The sequence below is a fragment of the Oratosquilla oratoria genome, chromosome 17 (assembly GCF_046742065.1).
Source record: "Oratosquilla oratoria isolate Oo_2021 chromosome 17, ASM4674206v1, whole genome shotgun sequence".
Taxonomy (NCBI): Eukaryota; Metazoa; Arthropoda; class Malacostraca; order Stomatopoda; family Squillidae; genus Oratosquilla; species Oratosquilla oratoria.
Genome location: NC_134793.1, coordinates 59,675,682 through 59,701,762, shown reverse-complemented (window position 1 = coordinate 59,701,762; position 26,081 = coordinate 59,675,682). Strand labels below are relative to the sequence as shown.

The 26,081-nt window shown below is 39.5% G+C and overlaps 1 protein-coding gene across 1 annotated transcript in view; it reads right to left on the bottom strand.

Annotated features, from left to right (window-relative positions):
- Positions 1-26,081, bottom strand: part of Prosalpha4 (proteasome alpha4 subunit) — a 102,546-nt gene that overhangs the window by 75,127 nt on the left and 1,338 nt on the right. Inside the window, exons 2-3 of the mRNA XM_076201021.1 lie at positions 14,283-14,409; positions 109-211 (exon numbers count right to left, since the gene is read on the bottom strand). Coding sequence (XP_076057136.1) covers positions 109-211; positions 14,283-14,409 — 230 coding nt within the window. The remainder of the gene's footprint in view (positions 1-108; positions 212-14,282; positions 14,410-26,081) is intronic.

The following is a 26,081-nucleotide window of genomic DNA, read 5'->3' as shown; positions in this document are numbered from 1 at the left end:
TAACTCGTGTACAAAAAAAAAAAAAGTATAATCACTTGTGCCTCATGAGGCCTACATAGGCATCATCATACCAAAGTGGTTAAACTACAAAAAGAAAAATATGCATACCTTGTAATATACTCAAGAGTGACTGGATCTTCTACTGTTAGCTTGTGAGACTGACACTCCAAACGACCACGGTTGATCAGGATACGTGCATCAGCTGTCAATCCTTAGAGGTTAACCAAAACAATGTCAATAGAATAATACAAGTATAGATTTGCTGTAACAAAAATTCCACAAGAATCCAACAAATGATCAAAACTAATCTCTTTAATCTACAATTCTTGAACACCAGACCAAAAGGGTTCTCATCTTAATGATAGCTATATCTCCCATGACCCTGTCAGTGATCACACTGAAAACTAGTCACCATCAGTCCAATTAAAGTATTTCCATGTGAGGACAACCCTGCAAACTCTCTCAGCACTCGAAAACAGTGTTCTCTAGAGTGGTTTGTGGCTAGTATTTACCAAGGGGTGGTGTGGGAGGCAAATGTGAGGGTAATGGGCAGGAAATTGGAAATGGTTAAAGAAAACGGAGAAAAGTGGGAGGTGAGCCAATTGTTGTTTACTGATGACACTGCTTGTGGCAGGGTCAGAGGAGGGATCAAGGAAGTGACGGAGTTTGGGAGGGTATGTGATAGGAAAGGTGAATGTAAATATGGGTAAAAGTTAGGAGATGAGATGTACAAGGGGGTGGATAGCAGCAAGTTGGAAGTCTGAAAGGAGAGAGACTGGAGGAAGTGGATAGCTATAGGTAATTGGGGTTGCATGTGACAGGAAAGGGAAGAGTGGAGATGGACGTAAATTGTAGATTGAGAGAACCAAGTAAATGCCTTGGCTGACTAATAAGTGTAACAAGAAATACAGGTAGTCATGACTTATGACCGAGTTCGGTTCCGACAGACAGGTCGTAAGTCGATCTGGACGCAAGTTGGTCTTTATATATATACATATACAGTACAGTATATATTACCCTTTAAATATTATTTTTGTTACTGTATATATATATATATATATATATATATATATATACAGGTACTCCTTGTTTAACGACGACAATTGGGACCAGCGCGCCGTCATTAACCGAATTGGTCGTTAAGCGAAAGTGTATACATATACGTACATGTACTGTATGTACACTGTCCAGCAATACATGTATTTTTATTTTTGTGTATTTTCCCTCTTTTATACAGTACATTAAAGCTTTATTTACTGTTTATTTATGGTGGTTAGGTTCCTAAAATTACCGTATATGACCAAATCCACGTATGCTGACATTCCATATTGAATACCGGGGTATTTTTTTAGTTTTGACCATGGGCGCAATATAGCAATAGAAAATTAATTATTAATTTTGTAAATTAAAATGTATCAACATAATATGCAATTTTGTGAGTGGAAATGAAAGTAAAAAATACCTTGCTACAAGAAAATATGCTAATGAATGAAGTCGGTAGTATAAGCTCGGGACGCCATCTTGTCGTCTGCCAACGTCTCTCACAATGACGACAACGAGGACGAACCGGATGACATTTAATTTGCAGGTAATGATTTATTAAACACAGGTTAGGTTAGTTTAGTTTAGGTTAGACGAATTAATTTATCATCCTTTCATTTCTTCGACATTGGGATCTATCATAACAAACATGGTGTACCATTTGTCCGACATGACTTCGTTACTTACGAAATCTGTATTAGCATTTTTTTTTTTTCATTTCCACTCACAAAATTGCATATTACGTTGATACATTATAATTTACAAAACTAATAATTAATTTTCTATTGTTATATTGCGCTCATGGTCGAAACTAAAAATTTACCACTACCGGTATACAGTACACTGTACCCCAGGTAGTTTTTGCAGCTTGCAGGATGGTAATGTAGACCTAAGCTTCAGAACACTTTACCTCACAGCTAATATCCACCGTACAAGTTCATTTATAACATCATACAAATTTGCCTCAGCCAACTTAATTATCGTACACATCGTAACTTTGAAAGATTTACATTAAACGACGTCATAAAGCCCGCCATTACTCCGAGTTGTCGTTAACCGAGTAGGTCGTTAAACGAGGAGTACCTGTATATATATATATATATATATATATGTATATATACATATATATTGTATATTTAGCATACTGAAATAATCTTAGCATCTTTGTATAGTATTTCTTAACCTTTTTATAATTTTATCCGATTTTCTTTGGGAAACGTAGCCTAGGCTTAAGCTTACTGAATAAAATCCTATCATCTTTGACCTATGATATTTAATACTGTATTTCTTAACCTTTTTATTATTTTACCATCAGACTTTCTTTAGAAAACTGTATGCATACAGAATAAAACCTTATTATCTTTGAGCTACGTTGTTTAATATTCATTAACTTCTTATCAATTTCGTTAGGAAACGTAGCCTAGGCCTACGCATACTGAATAAAGTCCTGTCATCTTTGACCTACAAATACTTTTTTGTTGGTTACATTAAAATCATTGCAAGGCAAAATTAGGAAAAATTTATTTCAAAACACATTCTTTTCGTTTACGTACTGTACTGAAAATATTGTTATCGACAACAGACTAGGCATAAACAAAGTTTACTATTACATTTTATTAATCACAAAACATAAAAATACAAAATGCTGTACCGAACATTTTGTCAACGACAACAGACTGGGCATAAAATAAAGTTTAACTGTTACATTTTATTAATTGCAAAACATATAAAAATACAAAATGCAAGGCAAAATTAGGAAAAATCTTTTTTTCAAAACACATTCTTTTCATTTACGTACTGTACCGAACATATTGTTATTGACAACAAACTAGCCTAGGCATAAAAAGTTTTACTGTTACATTTCATTAACTGCAAAACATAGAAAAATACAAAAAGCAATACAAAAACATTTTACTTCAAACAAACAAAATGAAAAGAATATTTAGCTGGTTGGGATGCTGACGCTGCCAGCAGCCTGCCAAAACTATCGTACTCGCGTCTCGCAGCATGCGGAATAATTGAACTGCACTGCTAGGCATAACATTGCAATTCTATTACTCCATCAAATGTTAAATATTATTGCACTATGTCATTGTCGTAAAGTTGATCAGTCATAAGTCACATAGGTTGTAAGTCGACAACTACCTGTAGGCATTTGGGAATGGATGCAAAGAGATTATATGAAGGGATGATGGTGCCAACAGCACTGTATGGGCCAGACATGGATTTTAGAGAGGCAAAGAGGAAAATTTTGCATGTGTTTGAGATGAAATATCTGAGAAGTTTGGTACAGGTTACTAGGTTGGATAGAATGAGAAACGAGGTGAGGAAGAGAGTGGGGAGTGGAAAAGGAGATGGCAGATAAAACTGATGAAATAGTACTGGGGTTTGGACACATGGAAAGAATTAGTAAAGATTAGTAAAATAGGTGTGGAAGGCAGAGGTGGATACAGTGAACATGAGGAGTCAACTGAGGATGAGATGGATGGATGCAGTGAAAAGGGCACTGAGCAAAATGGCAATGTCTGTTGATCAAGGAAGGGAGCAGGCAGGAGATAGGGGTAAGTGGAAAATGGCTGTGTATGGATAATACTGTGATGCATGGAAGAAAGGAGTGGGGGATGGGGGTGGTTAGGGAGTGGTTGTGTGCGAATGATATTTTGATGCAACCCAAAGGAATTTCTCCACATCTTCTCTTTTTATGTATGAGGGGATGGATGGGGGTTGCTGTGTCCTGCTACCAAGGGAAGTGGATGAAACAGGGATGACCCATCATCCATGAGGATCTAAAATGACTGGGGGGGAAAGGGTGGTGGATGGAAGTGGAGTAGGTGAGAGTGGGTATATGCCTTTCAATTTGACTTCCTTACAAGGAGGAAAAAGCCCTTGGTTTATAGATAGATTTACCAAGTTATAATATAAAGGATAAGAACTCGTTGGTTCCTGTATGTGTTCCCACTGGTCAATTATGACCTTAAATTGTCCCTTTTCATTTAGACTCTCAGGGCCTGTTGTGGATGTGCTGTACCTTGGTCCACTGCCTCTGACCCAATTAGTAGGCAGGGGTCAGGGATGGCCATTCATCCACAAAGAGCCAAGATGAATAAGGTAAGGAACCTATACCAAGGGACACATAGTTGCATCCAAAACAATCACCTTTACCCTATGCACTTTGACTCTTGGGGCAGGTAACAGTTGCTACACAAGAACATTCTTCAGATATCCAATTGGACCATAAAAGCAACATGCTTGGTCTGAGCAATTTTGAGATGTCTAGCTAAGAAGAAGAGGTTAGGCCAGACTTTTTTTTTTTTTTTTTTTTTTTTTAGAAGAAGAAGAAGAAGAAGAAGAAGAAGAAGAAGAAGAAGAAGAAGAAGAAGAAGAAGAAGAAGAAGAAGAAGAAGAAGAAGAAGAAGAAGAAGAAGAAGAAGAAGAAGAAGAAGAAGAAGAAGAAGAAGAAGAAGAAGAAGAAGAAGAAGAAGAAGAAGAAGAAGAAGAAGAAGAAGAAGAAGAAGAAGAAGAAGAAGAAGAAGAAGAAGAAGAATTATTATTATACCTTCTCATTGGCCAGTCTGATGAGCACACACGCTACTGTATATACCAAGCTTTGCATGTTTTGTACAAACAGCAGGCTCACAGTATTATTATTATGGAGGCTCGCTGTCCGAGTGAGGTAGAGTGTCGTTACTTGCAACGAAGGGCAAGGGACGCCGGTTTGAACCTAGCCAACATCATAGTTGAACCAAGGGCATGTTTCATTAAATTTCATGCTACAAAGTCCTCTGTAATGGGTAGCATCAGAGCCTCCCAATAAGGGGGAGTTTGTGACATTAAACCATATCATCATCATCATTATTATTATTATTATTATATACAGGTAAACGTCGACTTACGATGGCATTAGGTTTCGATAGAGCCATCGTAAGACGATCTCATCGTAAGTCGATCCCCACTCTGTTCCGTGGTCACTGTACCTAGCCTACCTGTATATTAACCACCAGAGATACTGAATATAGGCTATTAAACATGTACAGTAGTTTATTTAATTATTTTTATCCTTTTTACCATATTCAAACACTATAATATGTATTTTCAGTACGGAACTTAAATCTCGCGGGCAGCAGCCAATGCCAGCCGTACGACGTGACGTAATAATACTCGCATCATAAAATATAGTCACCGCTTATATCGATCGTTCTCTCTTTCACCCGCGAATTTTGAAAACCACAGAGAATGGGATTTAGGGCACATTTGAGAGAATGTAAAAACACAGGGGTGACTACAATAAATATAATCAAGACGCCGATATGGCAGCGTCGCGAATCCACTTGCTCCTCATGACGCCTACGTGTGCGGCACCGTATGGAAGGGGTTAAATTATCATGTCGTCATTGTCGTCGTCGTCATCGTAAAGTCGAACAATCGTAAGTCGCGGCCATCGTAAGTCGACGTTTACCTGTATTAGGGTGCTTCTATGAAATGAAAGTTTGATTTTCAATTCCTCCAGGGCGTCAATCAATTTCTTTTAATCCAAAACTGATACAGAAAAAAGGGTTTTGAAATCAAATGATATTTAAAGGTCGCGCACTGAACTTCAAATATTTATTTATCGTGCTTCAGTAAAATTGAACTGAACGACCAGCAATGCTCAAACAAACGGCACCAAAGCCCATCAAACGATGAATTATTTCCTCCCAAAGGATTGGGATTTACGAATCCCAACACATAAATTTCAGCCTTCAATCTTTCTTTAAGGCAGCTGCTTTGGTCGGAGCGGGAAAAGATTTCTGGCGTGCTTCAACCACTTGAAGGACAAAGTGTTTCTGCTCTTCATTTCTTGTGTGCGACGCATTGAATTCAGACAGGAGCACCACTCCTCGCTCCGCCAAGTCGTTGACCACCTTCAGAGATCCAACAAGGCATCAAGAATGGCGGTACTCGTCGTCTCCTGCCCACTCCCCAGGATCTTTCCCGAGGAAATCCTCTGACAGCTGGAGGCACTTGAAGAATGTCATTGTGGTTGAGGTGACAAAATCCGAGAGGTCCTTCGATCTGGCGGAGAGTGGCGGAAGCCTCTTCGGAGGGTCGTTCGGGGTTACCCTTTGAAGATTCGTCACCATTTCCTTCTTCTCTGTCACTGTGACTCGGTCATCAAAGAGCAAGGGCAACAAGCGCTTCCGACACATACCACAAGTGGCGATTGAATGCGGTCGAAGCTGCCTTGCTAATGGCTTTGATGGGGAATGCCTCCAGGGTTTGAAGGAAGTAGAGATCGTTCTTCAGAATGAAGACAGCGGAGGGGGCCTCAAACCAGTACTTCACATAAACTTTTGTGATAAAGATGGCTAATTCCTCCAGATGGTTCCATGTTGCTTCACTCAGTGACGGCTGCCAAGAAGGTCCAGGTCAATCTTCAATGGGGTACTGGGTTATGAAGAGAACCATCTTGAGTGTGTGGATGGCACGAGCCATCCATCTCGCCCGATGGATTCCTCCAGGCTGCTTGAATTGGTTCCCTCCCGGGGGATGATCACCGAGAAAAATGGTCAGCTGGAGGAGTTCCTTGTAATCATCCCTCGGTTGTTGCTGCTGGAGCTGAGTCTTGCAGAACAAGATTACTTCTTCCTTCCATCCTTCGACCAGAGGTGCCAACTACTCATTTTGAACACTTGTCGTGAATGGATTCTGGCAAATTTGGGGCCAGTAGTCGCAGAACTTGTCAAAGATGTCAATGCTCGGGGTGGCGGAAGTTTTGAACATTCTGAACACCTTTTCCAAGGCGATTTCAGCCACATGATGCCGGCAGGTGAGATGAAGGAGATGCCGGCAGGCAAGATGAAGGAGATGTCAGCCGATTTCCTTCTCAAGGATGACACAAACCCCTCCTTTACGGCCCGTGTTAAAGGCCGTTGCGTCAAGCACAGCCCGCTGGCTCAGTCTCTCACTGTCTCGAGAATCGCCATTGCCATCACCGAAGCAGCCCCCAAATGAAGTTTCAGAAAGGCAAGAAACATGACAGTGTTGTCACTAGACACAAGGATAGGGAGTCAGTCGATGGTTTCCTTGCCAGGAAGGGAGAAGTCCTCCATGATCTTTCCGTCCCAGTGGAGAACTAGCGGGACTTGTGGGTTGAAGGCCTCCTTCATTTCAGCGGCCAGGGCAGCTCAGTACTTCATTCGAGCCCGCCGAATCCCACTGGGGCTGATGATGAGTTCCTCGACATCTCCTTCGAGGCGGCTGGAAGATGCCATGGCGGAGATGTGCGCCGCCTTCCGGTCACTCACGTTCGTGCAGTCAAGAGCTGCCGCGACTTCTGGAGTCACAACTTGGACCACACCTCGAATTCCACGCTTCCATTTTGGTGGGGAACATGCAGCAGCTCCAGCAGGCTCAAAATCTGAATCCGATTCTCCAGAACATTGGCTGTTTGACGAGGATGATGATTCCAATTGGACAGACAAGAAGGCCTCGGCAGATGAGAGCAAAAAATTTAACTTCGCTGTGCGACCTCTTAATATATACCAATTGTAAAATTATTACACCTACAACGTTTTCTCGTCAAACAAAACAAGCTAACATTCTGGAGGAAGAAATTCAATCACTTTGAAATTTCCCCTATATACAATGGAACCACCCTTATATACATATATATATATATATACATACATATACATATACCAAGGCTTTTCCCCCCTTACAAGGGAGGTAGCCAAAGAGGAAAAGGCATAAAATCATTCCCACCCATTCCATCCCAGAATACACTCCACACCCCTCCACCCTCCCTCTCATCTTAGCACCTCCTGGATGACGGGTCATCCCTGCACCTTGTCCACTGCCCTGGGTCAGAATCAGCGTCGCAAGACACAGCACATCCACAGCAAGGCCGCTTCATTAAATCGGCGACCCCCCCTCTCCGTCCCCCAATGCATAAAGGAGAAGACGGGGAGAAATCCCTTCGGGCTGCGTCAAAATTTGCTCACACATACTATCTCACCCCCCCATCCCCCCACCCATTCCACCTCATCATCCATATACAACCATTCTCCATTCACCCGTCTTCTGTCCTCTCCCGTCCTTCCTCAACAGACATTCCCCTCTTCCCCAAAGGCCCCTTCACCCCATCCATCCTAGGACGTCCCCTCATGTTCACTCCCTCCACATCTGCCTTCCATGTTTAAAAAAAGGAGGTTCAGTGATGGTGGACTGGCTGGTGAGGTTATTTAATGTTTCCTAGAGAGAGGGTAGAGTGCTGGAGGACTGGAGGAGTGGCTGTAAAGTTCCACTTTACAAGGGAAAAGGGGACAAGTGTTAGTGTAGTAGTTTGAGAGGGATTAGCTTGTTAAGTGTAGTTGGGAAGGCTTATGGGAGGATCTTGACTGAGAGGATTAGGAGAGGAAGAGAGGGAGTAATTGGTGAGGAACACTGTGGATTTAGGACAGGTAGAGTTTGTGTAGATTAGATTTTTGTGATAAGACAGATATGTGAGAAAGCTATAGGAAAGGGGAAGGATGTCTTTTGGGCTTTTATGGATTTGGAAAAGGCTTACGACAGGATAGACAGGAAGGCACTGTGGGAGGTTTTGCAGATATACGGGTCAGGAGGAAAGCTTCTAAGAGCTGTCAAGAGTTTTTATGAGAGTAGTAGTGCATGTGTCAGGATTAGAAATGGAGAGAGTGGTTCGAGGTAAAGGTGAGACTTTGTCAGGGATGCATTATGTCTCCCTGGCTGTTCAACTTATACATGGATGGGGTGGTGCAAGTGGTAAATGCAAGGGTGGTGGGTCAGGGATTGGAGATGGTTAAAGAAAATGGAGAAAAATGGGAGGTGAGCCAGCTGTTGTTTGCAGACAACACTGCGCTTGTGGCAGGATAGGAGGAGGGATTGAGTATCGGAGTTTGGGAGAGTGTGTGAAAGAAGCATTGAATGAGAATCAGACAAGAAACAATGGTCTCAAACTGTCTGGAAATAGATTAATTTTGGAAGTAGGTAGAAACAACTCTGCCGTGTAGTTAATGAATGAAATAAACTTCCTGCATAGGTAGTGCAATGTACTTCAGTTTGAAGCTTTAAGAATCATCAAGATAAACACCTAAGAAATATGCTGTAATGATTATAATTTATTTTATATTGTTTTTGTTTTGTTCTCATTTGTCTGTTTGATTTTCATTTATTATTAGTTATATGTCAAATTATTATTTACTATTTACCTGTTTGTTTACTATTTAATTATACCAATGCATTTATTTTATTTGTTATTTACATTATTATAGTTTTTATCTATTAATTCATTATTATTATGATTTTTTCTTTTTTTTGCATCCGACCTAGATATGGACCAAAAGGTCTCCGGTCAGCATACTCCTCCTCTGTAATCCTTTGTAAAAAAAGTAAGGTGATGAGATGTACTAGGGGTGAAAGTGGCAGCAGACTGGAAGTGAGCTTTAAGGGAGAGCGACTGGAGGAAGTGGATAGTTTTAGATACTTGGGTGCAAATGTGGCAGGAAAAGGTGGAGTGAAAGTGGAGGTAGAATGTAGATTGAGAGAAGCGAGTAAATGCCTTGGTGGATTAAAAAGTGTAATGAGGAATAGACATTTGGGAATAAATGCTAAGAGGAGACTGTATGAAGGAGTGATTGTGCCAACAGCACTGTATGGGGGCAGAAACATGGAACATAAGAGAAGAAGAGATGAGTTTGAATGTGTTTGAGATGAGGTGTCTGAGAAGTATGATGGGGGTTACTAGGCTAGAGTGAAAAAAGAGGAGAACAGGGGTGGAAAGGGAGTTGGGAGATAGGGTTGATGAAAGAGTATTAGGATGGTTTGGACACATGGAAAGAATGAGTGAAGAAAGACTAGTAAAAGAGGTATGGAAGGCAGATGTGGAGGGAGTGAACATGAGGGGGTGTCCTAGGATGAGGTGGGTGGATGGGGTGAAGGGGGCTTTGGGGAAGAGGGGAATGTCTGTTGAGGAAGGATGGGAGGGGACAGAAGACAGGGGTGAATGGAGAATGGTTGTATATGGATGATGCTGTGATGCATGAGGTGGAATGGGTGGGGGGATGGAGGGTGAGGTAGTATGTGTGAGCAAAATTTGACGCAGCCCGAAGGGATTTCTCCCTGTCTTCTCCTTTTCTGCAAGGGGGGAAGGAGAGGGGGGTTACCAATTTAATGAAGCGGCCTTGCTGTGGATGTGCTGTGACTTGCGACACTGCTTCTGACCCAGGGCAGTGGACAAGGTGCAGGGATGACCCGTCATCCAGGAGGTGCTAAGATAAGAGGGTGGGTGGAGGGGGTGGAGTGTATTTAGGGATGGAATGGGTGGGAATGGTTTTATGCCTTTTTCTTTTTGGCTACCTCCCTTGTAAGAGGGAAAAAGCTTTGGTATATGTATGTACTTCCAAGAAATAAAAAACAGTAGAAGGTTTACCATGAAAGTCAAAAATTATTTTTTAAGGAAATAGTGGAACAACAAGTTAAGGAGAATGCTAGGGAAATGGTAATCCAAGTGATCAAAGAGAAAGGAAATTTGGTTAGGGATACAGTGGACAAAAAAAGATGCATTGCAACGTGTGAGGATAGAACGAGTGGTAGGGTGGTGAGTTTAAATGCCAAGAATCCGTTGAATTTTTATTACTGACATCTTGTTCAACTAGGACTTCTTCAGAGTGTACACAAATAGGACAATGACAACTTATATATTCATACAGCTCACCCCTTCCTCCCCAGTCAATGTAGTTGTCATCTCGCATCCGTCTGGCCTTGTGGAGAATTAGTCTCCTTGCTACCTTCGACAACTTGACAAAACTGTCCTGATAATTGCTACATGGGAGTGAAGTAATGTACGCTGCCTCAATTTTCCTCCTTTCATTTTTGTCAAGTCCATTATGGAGCACCTCTGTTTTTTCCCAGTCTGGCAGGTGGCCAAAGTTGTCGATATGTACCACTAATGAGTTGGAGGTCTGATGGGCTTTGACATTTTCATGTTCCATTGTCCGCCAGTGAATTCCTCCGCTAGTTTCGCCATAGTAACTAGCGGGGCAGATTTTACATGGAATTCTGTAAACTAAACAGTTATCTTCATCTTTGACTTTGTTTCTAACTTTATTTCTCACTATGTCGCCTATTTTAATTCCCGTGCTATATGCCAGTTTCATGCCTGCCTTGGTGAGATTTTGTTCCATTTGAGCACCACTTAGAATTGGGTACGGACAGATACCTACTGTTCTCATTACTAGCCTCTTTACTTTTGCCACCCCTATTTCTTATTTGTAATGCCTTTTCCTTGTTTTTATACAGAAAGCCAACTGGGTAACATAATTTTTTGAAAATATAAAAAATTTAATCAATTTCCTCCTGGAGAAATTCCTCACTACATATTCTAAATGCTCTCAGGAAGAAACCTATAATGATTCCACTTTTTATTTTGTTGTGGTGTGCGGAGTAGTAATGCACGATGTTGTTTTTGTTCATGCATTTTCTGTGGACTGAAAATGCTGTCTTGTTACTTCGTCTCCATATTACTGTGTCCAGAAAGGCCAGATGGTTACCTTTCTCACATTCTATCTTATTTAATTTGTGTAACTTACCATCTAAATCAGTATTTTCAGGTGCGACGACAAGTACATTGTCCACATACCGCATCCAGGTGGAATCATGGCCCATTATTTCTATGAAATGGTCTCTCTAATACCTCCATGTACAGAGAGGCTAACACGGCACTGAGAAGATTTCATAGCAAGCCCACGACACTGAAAATACTCTTCATTGTTGATGATTAAAGGACCAAATTTTTCTTACCTATAGGCAAATCCTCATTTTTTATCTCCTTGACTACCTCCTCAGCAGCCTTTAATGTCCCATCAATAGAAACATTAGTAAATAGGCTGGTTACGTCATAAGAAACCATGGTCTTATCTGATAGATCTACGTCCCTCAACCTGTCAATCAGGTCACTTCAGTTTTTAAAGTGGGCTTTGCTCAATGATCCTAGTCTAGCAGACAAGGGTTTGGCCAAGTATCTGGCCAATTTGTGTGAGGCACTGTGAATCCTGGAAATGATGGGTCTCATAGGAATGCTGGGTTTGTAAATTTTTGGCAGCCCAAGCATACTGCGTGGTCTAGGCGTTTCTTCCAGTAATCCCACTAATTTCTTAACTCTGTTTGATTTCGTAAGTGTACTCCTAGCTTCTTTCTTGAATTTTTCTCCTTCCCTTGCCATATAACCTATGGGTTTCTTAACATATGTTGTAGTGTCACTTAGGAGCTCTAACATAGTGAGAAATAGTTAGAAACAAAGTCAAAGATGAAGATAACTGTTTAGTTTTCAGAATTCCATGTAAAATCCGCCCCGCTAGTTACTATGGCGACACTAGCAGAGGAATTATGTCAAAGCCCACCAGACCTCCAACTCATTAGTGGTACATATTGACAACTTTGGCCACCTGCCAGATTGGAAAAAAATAGAGGTGCTCCATAATGGACTTAACAAAAATGAAAGGAGGACAATTGAGGCAGCGTACATTACTTCATTCCCATGTAGCAATCATCAGGACAGTTTTGTCAAGTTGGTGAGGGTAGCAAGGAGCCTAATTCTCCATGAGGCCAGACGAAAGCGAGATGATGACAACAACATTGACTGGGGAGGAACAGGGTGAGCTGTGTGAATATATAAGTTGTCACTGTCCTATTTGTGTACACTCTGAAGAAGTCCTAGTTGGACAAAACTTCAGTAATAAAAATTCAACGGATTCTTGGCATTTAAACTCACCACCCTACCACTCATACATTGTAATCTATGGTATTAAAAAAAAGCATGATGTTCCTAGGTATCAGAGAGAAAAAAAGGAAAAAGAGATCACTAAAGAAATTCTGAGAGATTCAAGAGGAGGATCAAACTTTGGATAAAGAAATTGAAGAAACATATAGAATAGGTAGATGCTCAACATAGGGCACTAAAAGTAAAACTTAGGTCACAAATGATAGCAGAGGAAGTACTATCCAGAGCAGCAAAACTAGCAAACAGTGAAAATAAAAAATGTATGGTAAAAAAAAAAAGTGAAGAAAAAGAATAAGAGCTTAGAAATGAAGTGATGGGGAAAAAATGAAAAAAGAACTCGAGACTGAAAAGATTTTTTTTTTTTTTTCCCGAAAGTGGTGGACCTGAGGCTGAGAAAATAGTATAACAGGAAAAAGGAGACAAAGCAGACAGAAAAAGACAAGAAAGAAAAAATTAAAATTAGCCTATACCAACATAGATGGAATGATCTCAGGACTGAATGAACTAAATGACCACCTGGCAACAGAAAAACCAGACATAATGGGAATAGTAGAAACTAAACTAATAGGTAATCTACCACCAAACACTGTGGGACAAGGTCTATACAACTGCTGGATGAAAAATAGAAAGGAAAAACAAGGAGGGGGAGTACTATTTCTGACCAGGAAAGACTTAAATGTGACAAAGTTAACAGAAGGAAAAAACAATGTAGAATCAATTATGATAAAAGTCGAACACAACCACACGAAAAGTAGAAAATTTGTAGTAGTGTATGCGTCCCCCAAAACACAGTTCTGGACAGAACATAATCATTCCAAATTGTTGGAGGATACTAAATATGAACTAACTGATATACTGAAAGAAAGAGGAAATACAGTAATTATGGGTGACTTTAACTCAAAAGAAATATGTTAACGACAGTAAAGGGTGGAGTAGACATATGGGGCAGCATGCTACTTGATATGACCATTGTATACACAATGACTCAGTGGATAAAGGAAAATACCAGATACAGAAACAATGAGGAACCTTTGAGACTGGATTTAATACTTACGTCAGAGCCTGAAATTGTAGACAGAATAGATTACAAAACACCAATAGGAAAGAGTGACCATATACTAATAGAATTCAAATTAAAAGAGCAAATAGACCTAAGAAGGAATGAGAAACATAGAATAGGAAGACCAATGTACAACAAAATGAATTTCGAGAAACTTAAAAAATTCTTTCATAATGCAAACTGGGAAAAATTCCTAAATGAAGAAACAAGGATGGAAGAGAAATGGAATATATTAAAAGAAATTTATAGCGAGGGTGTGATAAAAAAAAAAAAAGGGGGGGGGAGATCTCGGCCCATGCCTAGCCTGCCCCTAGCATCAGAGTGATCTAGGTTATAAGCATAAATTTATTACTACTCATGTTTATAAACATGCTCCCTTCCTACATAAGTATTCTATCTTGTTACCTGCAAATGCCATGAGTACATGGTCATCAAGAAGACATATTTTGCGAACAGTTCGTTCCTCTTGTAATTTTGGTACTGCTTTCTTCTCCACACCTAATACCACAACATCACCTCCTTTTACTCCAACCTGCAAAGCATAATAAATCAGTAACATCAAATTTGACCATATACTTGTGACAATAATTGTCACTGATTCAAAGTGTGCAACAACTTATGAGAGAACAATACAAATCTTAACTGCCACACATCCACAAGGAGCTAAAATAATAGGGAAAACAAATGGGTGTTAGATGGGTGAAGGGTGGGTGGATGCTTTAGCAGGCTACTTCCCTTGTAAAGGGGCTTTTTGGTGTAGGTAGGAATTTCTTTCAGTTATTCTTGCATCCAACATCACATTCACCTCATCCATCCACCTCATTCTTGATCTTGCCCCTAAGTTCCTTCAATTCAATTCTGCTTTCCACACATTTTTCTGAGACTTTCTTTCCATATGCTGGGATGGTTTGGGTATATGGAAAGCATTGAAAAAAAAAAAGACTAAAGCAATTAGACAAGATGGAATTATGCCAAATATTTATTGAGGTACCATAAGCATGCGACTGAAAGGTTATACATTGGATTGTAAGCATGTCATCTCATATAGCCTGTGGGCTAGGTATGTCCCACTCCCACAAATTGACTTCACTATATTTTTTCTGAACCCTTATAATGTCTAGATAATCAAATGGAGAGGTAACATGAAATAAACTGGGGTACATAGGGTGTCCCCACCATATTTATGAGTATAATCTATTTGAAGCCAATTCTCAACTGACACAGCATGTATTTTAGCTTATTTCAGTTTTTTTAATGCTTATCCATGAGCAACCAAAACAAGTATTATATGAAAGTTTTTTAATGTATAATTTGAAAAGTACAAGTTTGCTATCTCATGTAATGTGTCAGCACCCCCCTCAATTCAGTATATATATATATATATATAATATATATATATATATAATATATATATATATATATATATATATATAGTTACGACTAGTGAAGATTTCATTCAGACGCACATGCGCACATGTGCGTATGTGTAACTCGGACTATGCCGGCCGTTCCCACGGTAGGCTTGGTGGACTTCTCGACATCCAACTGTCAGTAATCGACGTAAGAATACTGTTAAAGTGATGAATTATATATTTATGATGTATTCCATTCTTTTTGTACACTGTCAAACATATTCTATACATTGCATATAGATTTATGTATGTATATTACCTTGTGGATCTCTCTTGTCAATCTTACGAGTTGATTTACGTAAGATAAGAGAAATTACATATTCTCTTAATCTTCGGATGCCGGTGAGAAAGATCTGTGCCTACGTGAGGTATATCGATGTCTAGAAACTCTTAAAGTGATGAATTTTATTCATCGGATGTATTTCGTTCTTTTTTGTGCTTTGACAAACTATTCCATACTTTGCATATAGATTTATGTATGTATATTATTTTGTGGATCTATCTTGTCAATCTTAGGAATTGATTTACGTAAGTTTAAGATAAATTGTACATTACCGTTGTATTCGGACGCCGAAACACCGGCGTGAGAACATGCATGCTTACACGCGCTCTGGAAAAAAATTCATGTGAACCAATATTTTGGCAACTGCGTCCCTAACTTACATTTACGTAAGTATAGATATTCATATAAAAACTATAAAGTTTCTGCTTATCTAAGATTGACAAGGTAACTTTATCAAATATTATTTTCTATTCATTGATATAAAGAATATCCGTGTATGTACTAGGAAGTACTCCTAAACACTCGTTAATCATCGCGTCTAGCGACACTTGGCATCTCTCCGGATCTTACGGAGAAGAGTCTATATATATCATTGCTTGTAACGGTCAAGTTGGTCTCTGCTTGTCGGAGCTTCCCATTGCACTCGTCCACTACGTTGGACTTAGACATTATAGTCGTAGTTTCATCTCGACTCGTATTTTCCCGAATCATTCTGGACTCTGCTTATCGGAGCTTCCCATTGCACTCGTCCACTACGTTGGACTTAGACATTATAGTCGTAGTTTCATCTCGACTTGTATTTTCTCGAATCATTCTGGCCTCTGCTTAAACCAGAGTCCCATTGCACTAATCTCACATCTTAGTCTAGTTTTGCTAGAACTCGTCCACTTTGTCGGACTTAGACTTTTAGTCGTAGAATTTTCTCGACTTTGTAGTTTTTAAGTAAATTATTACGTAGGACTTAGTTTCCAATCTGATGGTCGATATTTCTCGACCTTACCACATATTGTCTTTAAGACTATTTTTTCTTTATTGAATGTCGATATTTGATCGACACATATATATACGTGTCTTGGCAATAATAGCCTTTTATGTTCTGTGAATTGACGTGTTTCGGACATTGTTCTTTTCGCTAGTTTTGGCGACTTATATTTTTCGATCATTGTTTATTTTTATCTTTTTTAGAAGGAAATAATCATTCTTAAGCAGAACTCTAGTTTTGAACCTGGCCCTTCCCCATAGGCGTCATAATATATATATGCACTAAGAACCCACTATTATTTGGATTCTTAGTGCAATTACTAATGTGTAACGACATTACTGGACAGTGATATATATATATATATATATATATATATATATATATATATATATACGCTCCTCAACTTACGTTTCAGTTACGTTCCGAATGGCAGAACGTAAGTTGAAAATGAACGTAAGTTGTTAGTGTACCATACATCCGTAAATTCTATTACCGTATCTTATAAAACACCCCTAAATCATTAATTATACACAACACTGTAAAATGATAACATTAATTTCAAATAAATTAAATTCAAGCAACATAAATTGAGATGGTGGAGGAGGAGGACGAGGAGGCAAGGCACATTCAGTCTGTCGTTTGTGCCATGTAAACAATGGATGCAGCGTCATGCATAAGTATCATTTGAACTACAGAGAGCGCGCTAAACTAAAAAATTCACTAAAAAAAAAAAAAAAAATCAGTCAGTTCAAAAGTAAAATTGAAAAAACGTAAAATGAATGAACATAAGTAGAGGAGCGTCTGTATATATATATATATATATATATATATATATATATATATATACATATATACATACAGTATATATACACATATATATACATACATACATATATACATATATATACATACATACATATATACATATATATACATACATACATATATACATATATATATATATATATATATATATATATATATATATATATACACTCACTATCCAAGTTACGACCTGTGCGAATTACGTCCACCCGTACTTACGACAACATTCAGCAGATGCCTACATGCACATATTATGAGTTTACTGGTTTACTGTACGTTTGCACGTGGCGTCCAGCATCCCGTGCGACAGTTACAGCAGCACAGCACAGCATCTCACCAAGGTTGCGCCATCTGCCATAATTATGGTATTTCTACCATAATTTAGTGTGTGTGTCTACCATCTACCATACGATGTCTACCATATACCATAATTTCACTGGAATTGATATTATACAGTACAGGTAAACGTCGACTTACGATGGCATTAGGTTTCGATAGAGCCATCGTAAGACGATTTCATCGTAAGTCGATCCCCAATTTGTGTATCACTCTGTTCCGTGGTCACTGTACCTAGCCTACCTGTATATTAACCACCAGAGATACTGAATATAGCCTATTAAACATGTACAGTAGTTTATTTGATTATTTTTATCCTTTTTACCATATTCAAACACTATAATATGTATTTTCAGTACGGAACTTAAATCTCGTGGGCAGCAGCCAATGCCAGCCGTACGACGTGACGTAATAATACTCGCATCATAAAATATAGTCACCGCTTATATCGATCGTTCTCTCTTTCACCCGCGAATTTTGAAAACCACAGAGAATGGGATTCAGGGCACATTTGAGAGAATGTAAAAACACAGGGGCGACTACAATAAATATAATCAAGACGCCGATATGGCAGCGTCGCGAATCCACTTGCTCCTCATTACGCCTACGTGTGCGGCACCGTATGGAAGGGGTTGAATTATCATATCGTCGTCGTCGTCATCGTAAAGTCGAACAATCGTAAGTCGCGGCCATCGTAAGTCGACGTTTACCTGTATTTCGATTCCCAGTTCCCACCGATAATCAGGGCAGGTGGGAATGGTCAGAAAGGGCAGTTTTGCCAGATTGGTGATACACGCTTCCCCGAAAGCCAAGACAGAGAGTCGGTTTACAGTAGTCCTGCATTCGTACTTTTCATTCTGGTTCGAGTTCTCTATTGGTCGAAAGTCGAAAGCTGTAGTGTGCGAACATGGATACAAATAGCTTTAACCCAAGTCTATGATATTCCTGGAGTTCTGAAGTATAATATCTAATATTCAATAAGACAATATATCTCACTGTACTATTCCATGCATAAAATATTTATTTGATGAAATAACGTTATGCTATGATTATCGTTCTTTTCTAACGAAGAGACCGAATGTTTTCGCATGGGAGGCGACGATTGAGCCCAGTGTATAGAAGCGAATCTTGTACTTGTTTTCATGTACATTTGAGGGAATTATTTTAAACGTTATTACCGGTAAGCCTTTATTACTTCAACCTCTTTTTATTATGCCTCGACCAGTGGATACCAATGGATCCCCCATGGTGCCTCTCCAGACCTACTGCCTGACCTTTCCCTCGACCGTACGCACGAAGAAAGTGTAGATGACGTGCAACCAAAAAGTGGATTTTACTTTTTTTGTTTTTTACATGCATATTTTCTATTTTTTATATTTTGTATCTTTGTGTTAATTTGTATTTTCGGTCTCTAATAAGAATCCTGTGTATTATATTTTCTTTCTTTACCCTATCCTATTAATTTATTATTATCAATTTATTATTTAGTATAACAATCAAAGAGTATTGGATATTTTGCATACACTGAGAATGTTCTACAATGAGGCCACAAACGAAACATTTGAGCTGGATTTACGCTCTGCATCATATGTCCTTGAGTATAAACCTCGAATGTATACGGTCCGAGTTATGACCGTTTCGACTTACGACCGGTTGGTCAGAACCGATCTAGGTCATAACTCGGATAGTGAGTATATATATATATATATATATATATACATATATATATATATATATATACACACACACACACACATATATATATATAATATATATATATATATTTACACAAACACACACACACTTCCATTTTCCTCAATAATCCCTCTCTTTCTCCTATTTCTTTACCTTCCCACTACACCACGAGCTTTCCCCCTTCCCTACTAATACAACAAGGTACTCTCTCGTCATTGAGATCCACAAAAATTGCACTTCTTTTCCGGAGCTCCAATTTTCACCATGTATCCAACGTACATGTGTATTTACCTAGTTTTACCTAGTTGTATTATACGGGAAGGGAGCTATGCTGGTAGTGACCCGTCTTTGTATCTTTCAGCATCAAGTTTATCCTTAAAATCTTGAATAGTATTTGCACACACTTTTTCCAGCATTGTGTGTGGAAAGCTATTCTTTTTCCTATCTCTTCTACAGTTGTCCTTTTTGAGTTTCTTTTCATGACCTCTTGTTTTTCCATTGTCATGTTTTAGTAAATCTTTTCGGTCAAGGATTTCCATTCATGATTTTATATATAGTCAGTAGATTACCTCTTTCTCTTCTTTGCTCTAGTGTTGGTATGTTAATTTGGAAAGAGCTAGTGTCAACTTTGTTGTTGCTGGTGTTTGTTTTGTGATCAAGTCTATTGATAAAGTTTTGCCAATTTTGTGTTTTTTGTTCAGCAATTTTGTGTTTTGTGTTCAGCAAATTGTACAAAACACTCAACAGCATCACACTATCCAACACTAACACTACACGCTCTCACACAGCAATAATCACAACAACAGATAATCTACCCTCAAACAGACAACAAGCAAACGCACTCATACGTCATTTTGCACAGACGAGCCATCTTACATCTCACCCTGACGACCGACGCACCATTCGACGTAAGAAAGACTTCCCCACAGACTCAGACTATACACCCTTCATAGACAGTCAGACAAAACTCATAATGCATAATCTCAAGCACTCATCTGCCTGTGGCCCTGATAACATAAGCAACATCCACCTAAAACACATTGGACCACAAGGTATACACGCACTCACAAACATTGCAAACTACAGCTATTCACACAACACTATACCCGACATCTGGAAGCATGGTAAAATAATCACCATTCCAAAACCGAACAAAGACCCAACAATCCCAACATCGCACCGCCCAATCACACTTCTCTGCACCCCCTCTAAAGTCATTGAACGCCTAATACTTAAACTTGTCACACCATATATTCCCCTTGCTGACTCACAACACGGTTTTAGGCCACTACACTCCACAAACACTCTTCTGACAAACCTCACACAAAGGATTTTAGGTGGCATCAATTCAGATAGGCCCCACCACAGAACACTTCTTATAACATTGGACATTAGTAAAGCTTTTGATGCTATCCCCCGCCACATCCTAACAAATAAAATATATAACACAGACATGCACAATAACACCAAAAGATGGCTGGCCAATTATCTGGCAGGCAGGAATGCTCATGTGTCATATAATGGCCAATCATCGCACATCAGAAACATTAAGAACGGAGTACCACATGGCTCAGTTCTATCCCCCACATTATTTAATCTATACATGCATGACTTACCCACACCAGACACCTCAGAAATACAAATCTCTTCCTACGCAGATGACATAACAATCACATGCACACATCGTAACACAGACAAAGCTGCAGAAATAATCCAGCCTTACCTTGACACACTCAACACATGGTTCATCACAAACAGACTCAAAATAGCTCCAACCAAATCTACAGCAACACTTCACACCAACTGGACAAAAGAACACAAATACATACCTCATCTCTACATCAACAACACTCTAATACCACACACAAACACACCGAAAATTCTTGGTGTAACATACGATACATCCATGTCTTTCAAACAACACATCACAAACATAAAAAAACAAATGCACACCTAGACTTAACGCACTTAAGTCAATCACTGGAACAACATTTGGACAATACAAAGAAACTAATATAACAATATACAAACAATGCATACGCTCAGTGATGAATTATGCGAGTCCTGCATGGGCTCCTAATCTCAGTGAGACACACCACAACACCCTTCAAATCATACAAAACAAAGCCCTAAAAACAATTACAGGTTGCACAAATACAACACCTACAGACCACTTACACCATGAAACAAAAGTCCTCAAAGTCAAGGACCACCTCGACATGAGAGGCACACATACACTTGCTGCAGCCACCACAAACACATCACACCCGCTACACTACATAGCAGAACACCCACACACACCAAGAAACATTAAAACTACACCCAAAGACCTTTATTACGCACAGATACTCTCTTCTCTTCCTCCACAACCACCAAATACCAGCCTCCGGAAACATATTCATAATCATATCACTCACCGCTCCATTAACACACTGAAAGACAACACACTGCTGCATGCCAGACCCCCTGATATCCACCCTTCTGAATCCTCTCTCCCACGAAAAGACAGAGTCCACTTGGCCAGACTGCGATGCGGTCACCACCCAGCACTTCTAAGCTACCAGAAGAGGCTGGACGACCGTGTTGTGAACAGCTGCCCAGGATGTAACACTTCACCCCATACCATACAACACATAATGGAAGACTGCATTATACACAATCATGCACGCAAACAACACAACATACACTCTATAAAGGATTTGTGGGAAAACCCAGTTTCGGCTGTGGCCTTCCTTGGGGAGACGGGACTGCTCGGACAGACAGTCTAGGGAACGACAACAACAACAACAACAACTTTGTTGTTGCTCTCTGTATTCTTTCTAAATTCCTTGTATTCTTTTTAGTACTGGGTGTCCATAGGGTCGCTGCATATTCCAGTTTTGGTCTAATCAATGTGATTAATATTATTTTTTTTTTTTTATCATTTCTTCATCCAAGTATTCAAATGCCACTTTCATTGACCTTAGTAGGTTGTACGTTTCACCTACTATTTTGTTTATGTGTCTGTCCGGTGTCATGTCATTGCTGACTATCACTCCAAGGTCCCTCTCTGAGTGCACTTTTTTTATTTCATTTTCACCAATTTTGCAATTTTTTTAAATTCTGTTTTTGCTTTTACCCAGCTTCATTATGCTACACTTCTTGATATCAAAGTTCACCTCCCACTTTTGAGTCCACTTCCAGATTGTGTCCAGGTCTGATTGTAATGAGTCACAGTCCTCATTTGTTGATACTTTCTTTAATGTTTTTGCATCATCAGCAAAGAAATTCATATAACATTCAACTCCTTCATTCATGTCATTTATGTATATGGCAAACATTATTGGGGCCATTATTGACCCTTGTGTGTGTAAGATCACAACATATATGGTCTGATCTTTGAAGTACGAGTCTTAAAGGCATTGAGGGGTGGGGGGAGGAGGGAGGGGGAAATGTGTGTATAACGACAGTGAAAGTTAGTACAGGTACTCCTCGTTTAACGACCTACTCGGAGTAACGACGGGCTTTATGACGTCATTTAACGTAAATCTCCCGAAGTTACGACGTCGTGTACGATAATTAAGTTGGCTGAGGCAAATTTGTATGATGTTATAAATGAACTTGTACGGTGGATATTAGCTGTGAGGTAAAGTGTTCTGAAGCTTAGGTCTACATTACCATCCTGCAAGCTGCAAAAACTACCTGGGGTACAGTGTATACCGGTAGTGGTAAATTTTTAGTTTTGACCATGGGCGCAATATAACAATAGAAAATTAATTATTAATTTTGTATATTATAATGTATCAACGTAATATGCAATTTTGTGAGTGGAAATTAAAAAAAAAAAATGCTAATACAGATTTCGTAAGTAACGAAGTCATATCGGACGAATGGTATTACCATGTTTGTTATGATAGATGCCGATGTCGAAGAAATGAAAGTATGATAAATTAATTCGTCTAACCTAAACTAAACTAACCTAACCTGTGTTTAATAAATCATTACCTGCAAATTAAATGTCATCCGGATCAACCTCGTTGTCGTTGTCGTGAGAGACGTTGGCAGACGACAAGATGGCGTCCCGAGCCTATGCTACAGACTTCGTTCATTAGCATATTTTCTTGTAGCAGGGTATTTTTTACTTTCATTTCCACCCACAAAATTGCATATTATGTTGGTACATTTTAATTTACAAAATTAATAATTAATTTTCTATTGCTATATTGCGCCCATGGTCAAAACTAAAAAAATACCCCGGTATTCAATATGGAATGTCAGCATATGCGGATTTGGTCATATACGGTAATTTTAGGAACCTAACCACCATAAATAAACAGTAATTGCAAAATATGTTGAAGACTGCATTATACACAATCATGCACGCAAACATTCATGATGTTGGTACCAGTGCTGTTTTACGGATCCCAAATATTTGCATAGACTACGATAATCAATGTTAGTAAAAATAAACCAATGAAATAATGGCGATTAATTACTTAGTGTCATGTGAACAAGGTTACATGGAGAAGTATTTTTCATTGGCTAGAGCCACCGCCGGGAAATCTGTTGATTTGTCACTAAATTAAGTGTCAGTTTAGGCATCAATCAGGACACAACTAAGAAAAAGTCGGGACTACATGTACCGGTATATGACTCATGTTGTGCGTTGGTCCCTTATTACTTTGTAGCTTAAATAGTTTGTAGGAAATATGATCTAAAAAAAGTTCATTGAAAGTACAACACACACTCTATAAAGGATTTGTGGGAAAACCCAGTTTCGGCTGTGGCCTTCCTTGGGGAGACGGGACTGCTCGGACAGACAGTCTAGGGAATGACAACAACAACAACAACATCATGAATGTTGGCCGTTTTAGCTCACCCGGAATATGCTAGATCAGGGCCGAGATTGACAGTTCTATTGCCAATCTAGCCTACACTAAACACCCTCTTGCGAGAGTTTGTTAAACTAAACGTCACTTCAGTTCACTTATGAACCGAAACATAGTTTGTTGCTGCATGGCGATAAAAACTTGTACACGGTGATATAAACTTGTAAGATGAATTATTCCCTCAGGATAGTAAATTACAATTTTTCTGTAAAAATCCAAAAATTTTCATGTACATATTGTATTCAATAAACTTTTCATGAGTCAAATTTCCCACAAAACAATGGACCAACGCAAGCAGGAGTCGCATACATGCAGTTCACGAGCTTTAGCCACCAGTGACTTTTCCTGGCATGCGCGTTATACGTCAGTGCGCGCTATCTGTGTACTGAGATAACGAAGTGCATGGGTGCGCATTATAACCCGATACGCATTTTAAGCCGGAAAATACAGTAGTAGTTTTCCTTTATTTGGGTCTGTTGCCCATTCAATGGAATTTTTTAGCTCATTTTTCACATGGAACATGTGAGAAGAAGAGAGAAGGAGTTTGAATGTGTTTGAGATAAAATGTCTGAGAAGTATGATAGGGGTTACTAGGCTAGATAGAGTGAGAAATGAGGAGGTGAGGAGGAGAACAGGAGTGGAAAGGGAGTTGGGAGATAGGGTCGATGAAAGAGTATTAGGATGGTTTGGACACATGGAAAGAATGAGTGAAGAAAGATTAGTAAAAGAAATGTGGAAGGCAGAGGTGGAAGGAGTGAATATGAGGGGGCATCCTTGGATGAGATGGATGGATGGGGTGAAAGGGGCTTTACAAAAGAGAGGAATGTCTGTAGAGGAAGGACGGGAAAGGACAGAAGATAGGGGTGAATGGAGAAGGGTTGTGTATAGATGAGGCTGTGATGCATGAGGGTGAGTGGGTGGGGGATGGGGGGTGAGGAAGTATGTATGAGAACAAATTTGACGCAGCCCGAAGGGATTTCTCCCCATCTTCTCCTTTTCTGCATGAGGGGACGGAGAGGGAGGGGTCGCCGAATTTATGAAGCAGTCTTGCTGTGGATGTGCTGTGTCTTGCGACACTGCTTCTGACCCAGGGCAGTGGACAGGATGCAGGGATGACCCGTCATCCAGGAGGTGCCAAGATAGGGGTGGAGGGGAGTGGAATATATGGGAAATAAAATGAGTGGAAGTGATTTCTATGCCTTTTTCTTTTTGGCTACCCCCCCCCTGTGTAAGGGGGATAAAGCCTTTGGTGTCTGTATGCATGTATTTTTCACATTGAAACAAACAAATTTTCGCTTTACTGCTGAACGCAGGCTGCCATGTTTATCTTATGTTTTTATGTACCGACATGTAATGGATAATGAGATTGGTTGAAATTTACTAGGATCGTAGTAAATACACTCACATGACATTTTTACAAATTAAATTTCCCACGATATGTAAATTTGGCCGTTTGAATGGCATGCGCATAAAATGACGTGCTATTGGCGGACATCATAGACGGTGGTGCCTCTGGCGGTGTTTGACATGCTGAGGTGATTTACTGACCCATAAAATTTATGGGTCAATAAATCACCTGAGCATGTCATTAATATTGCAGGTCCTTCTTATACCATTCTTACTAACACCTATCATGTTATAATGTTGTCATGGCAACTGTTGTCAATTTAGAAATAATAAAATCCAAACCACTGGCCCAATTGACATGTGCAACTTGGTTGATCGATTGATTTAAGGAATTTTTGGTTTGAAGGCCAAGTGCCAGAGCTGGTAGGCCATTCAGTGCACATGCAATTTGGCATG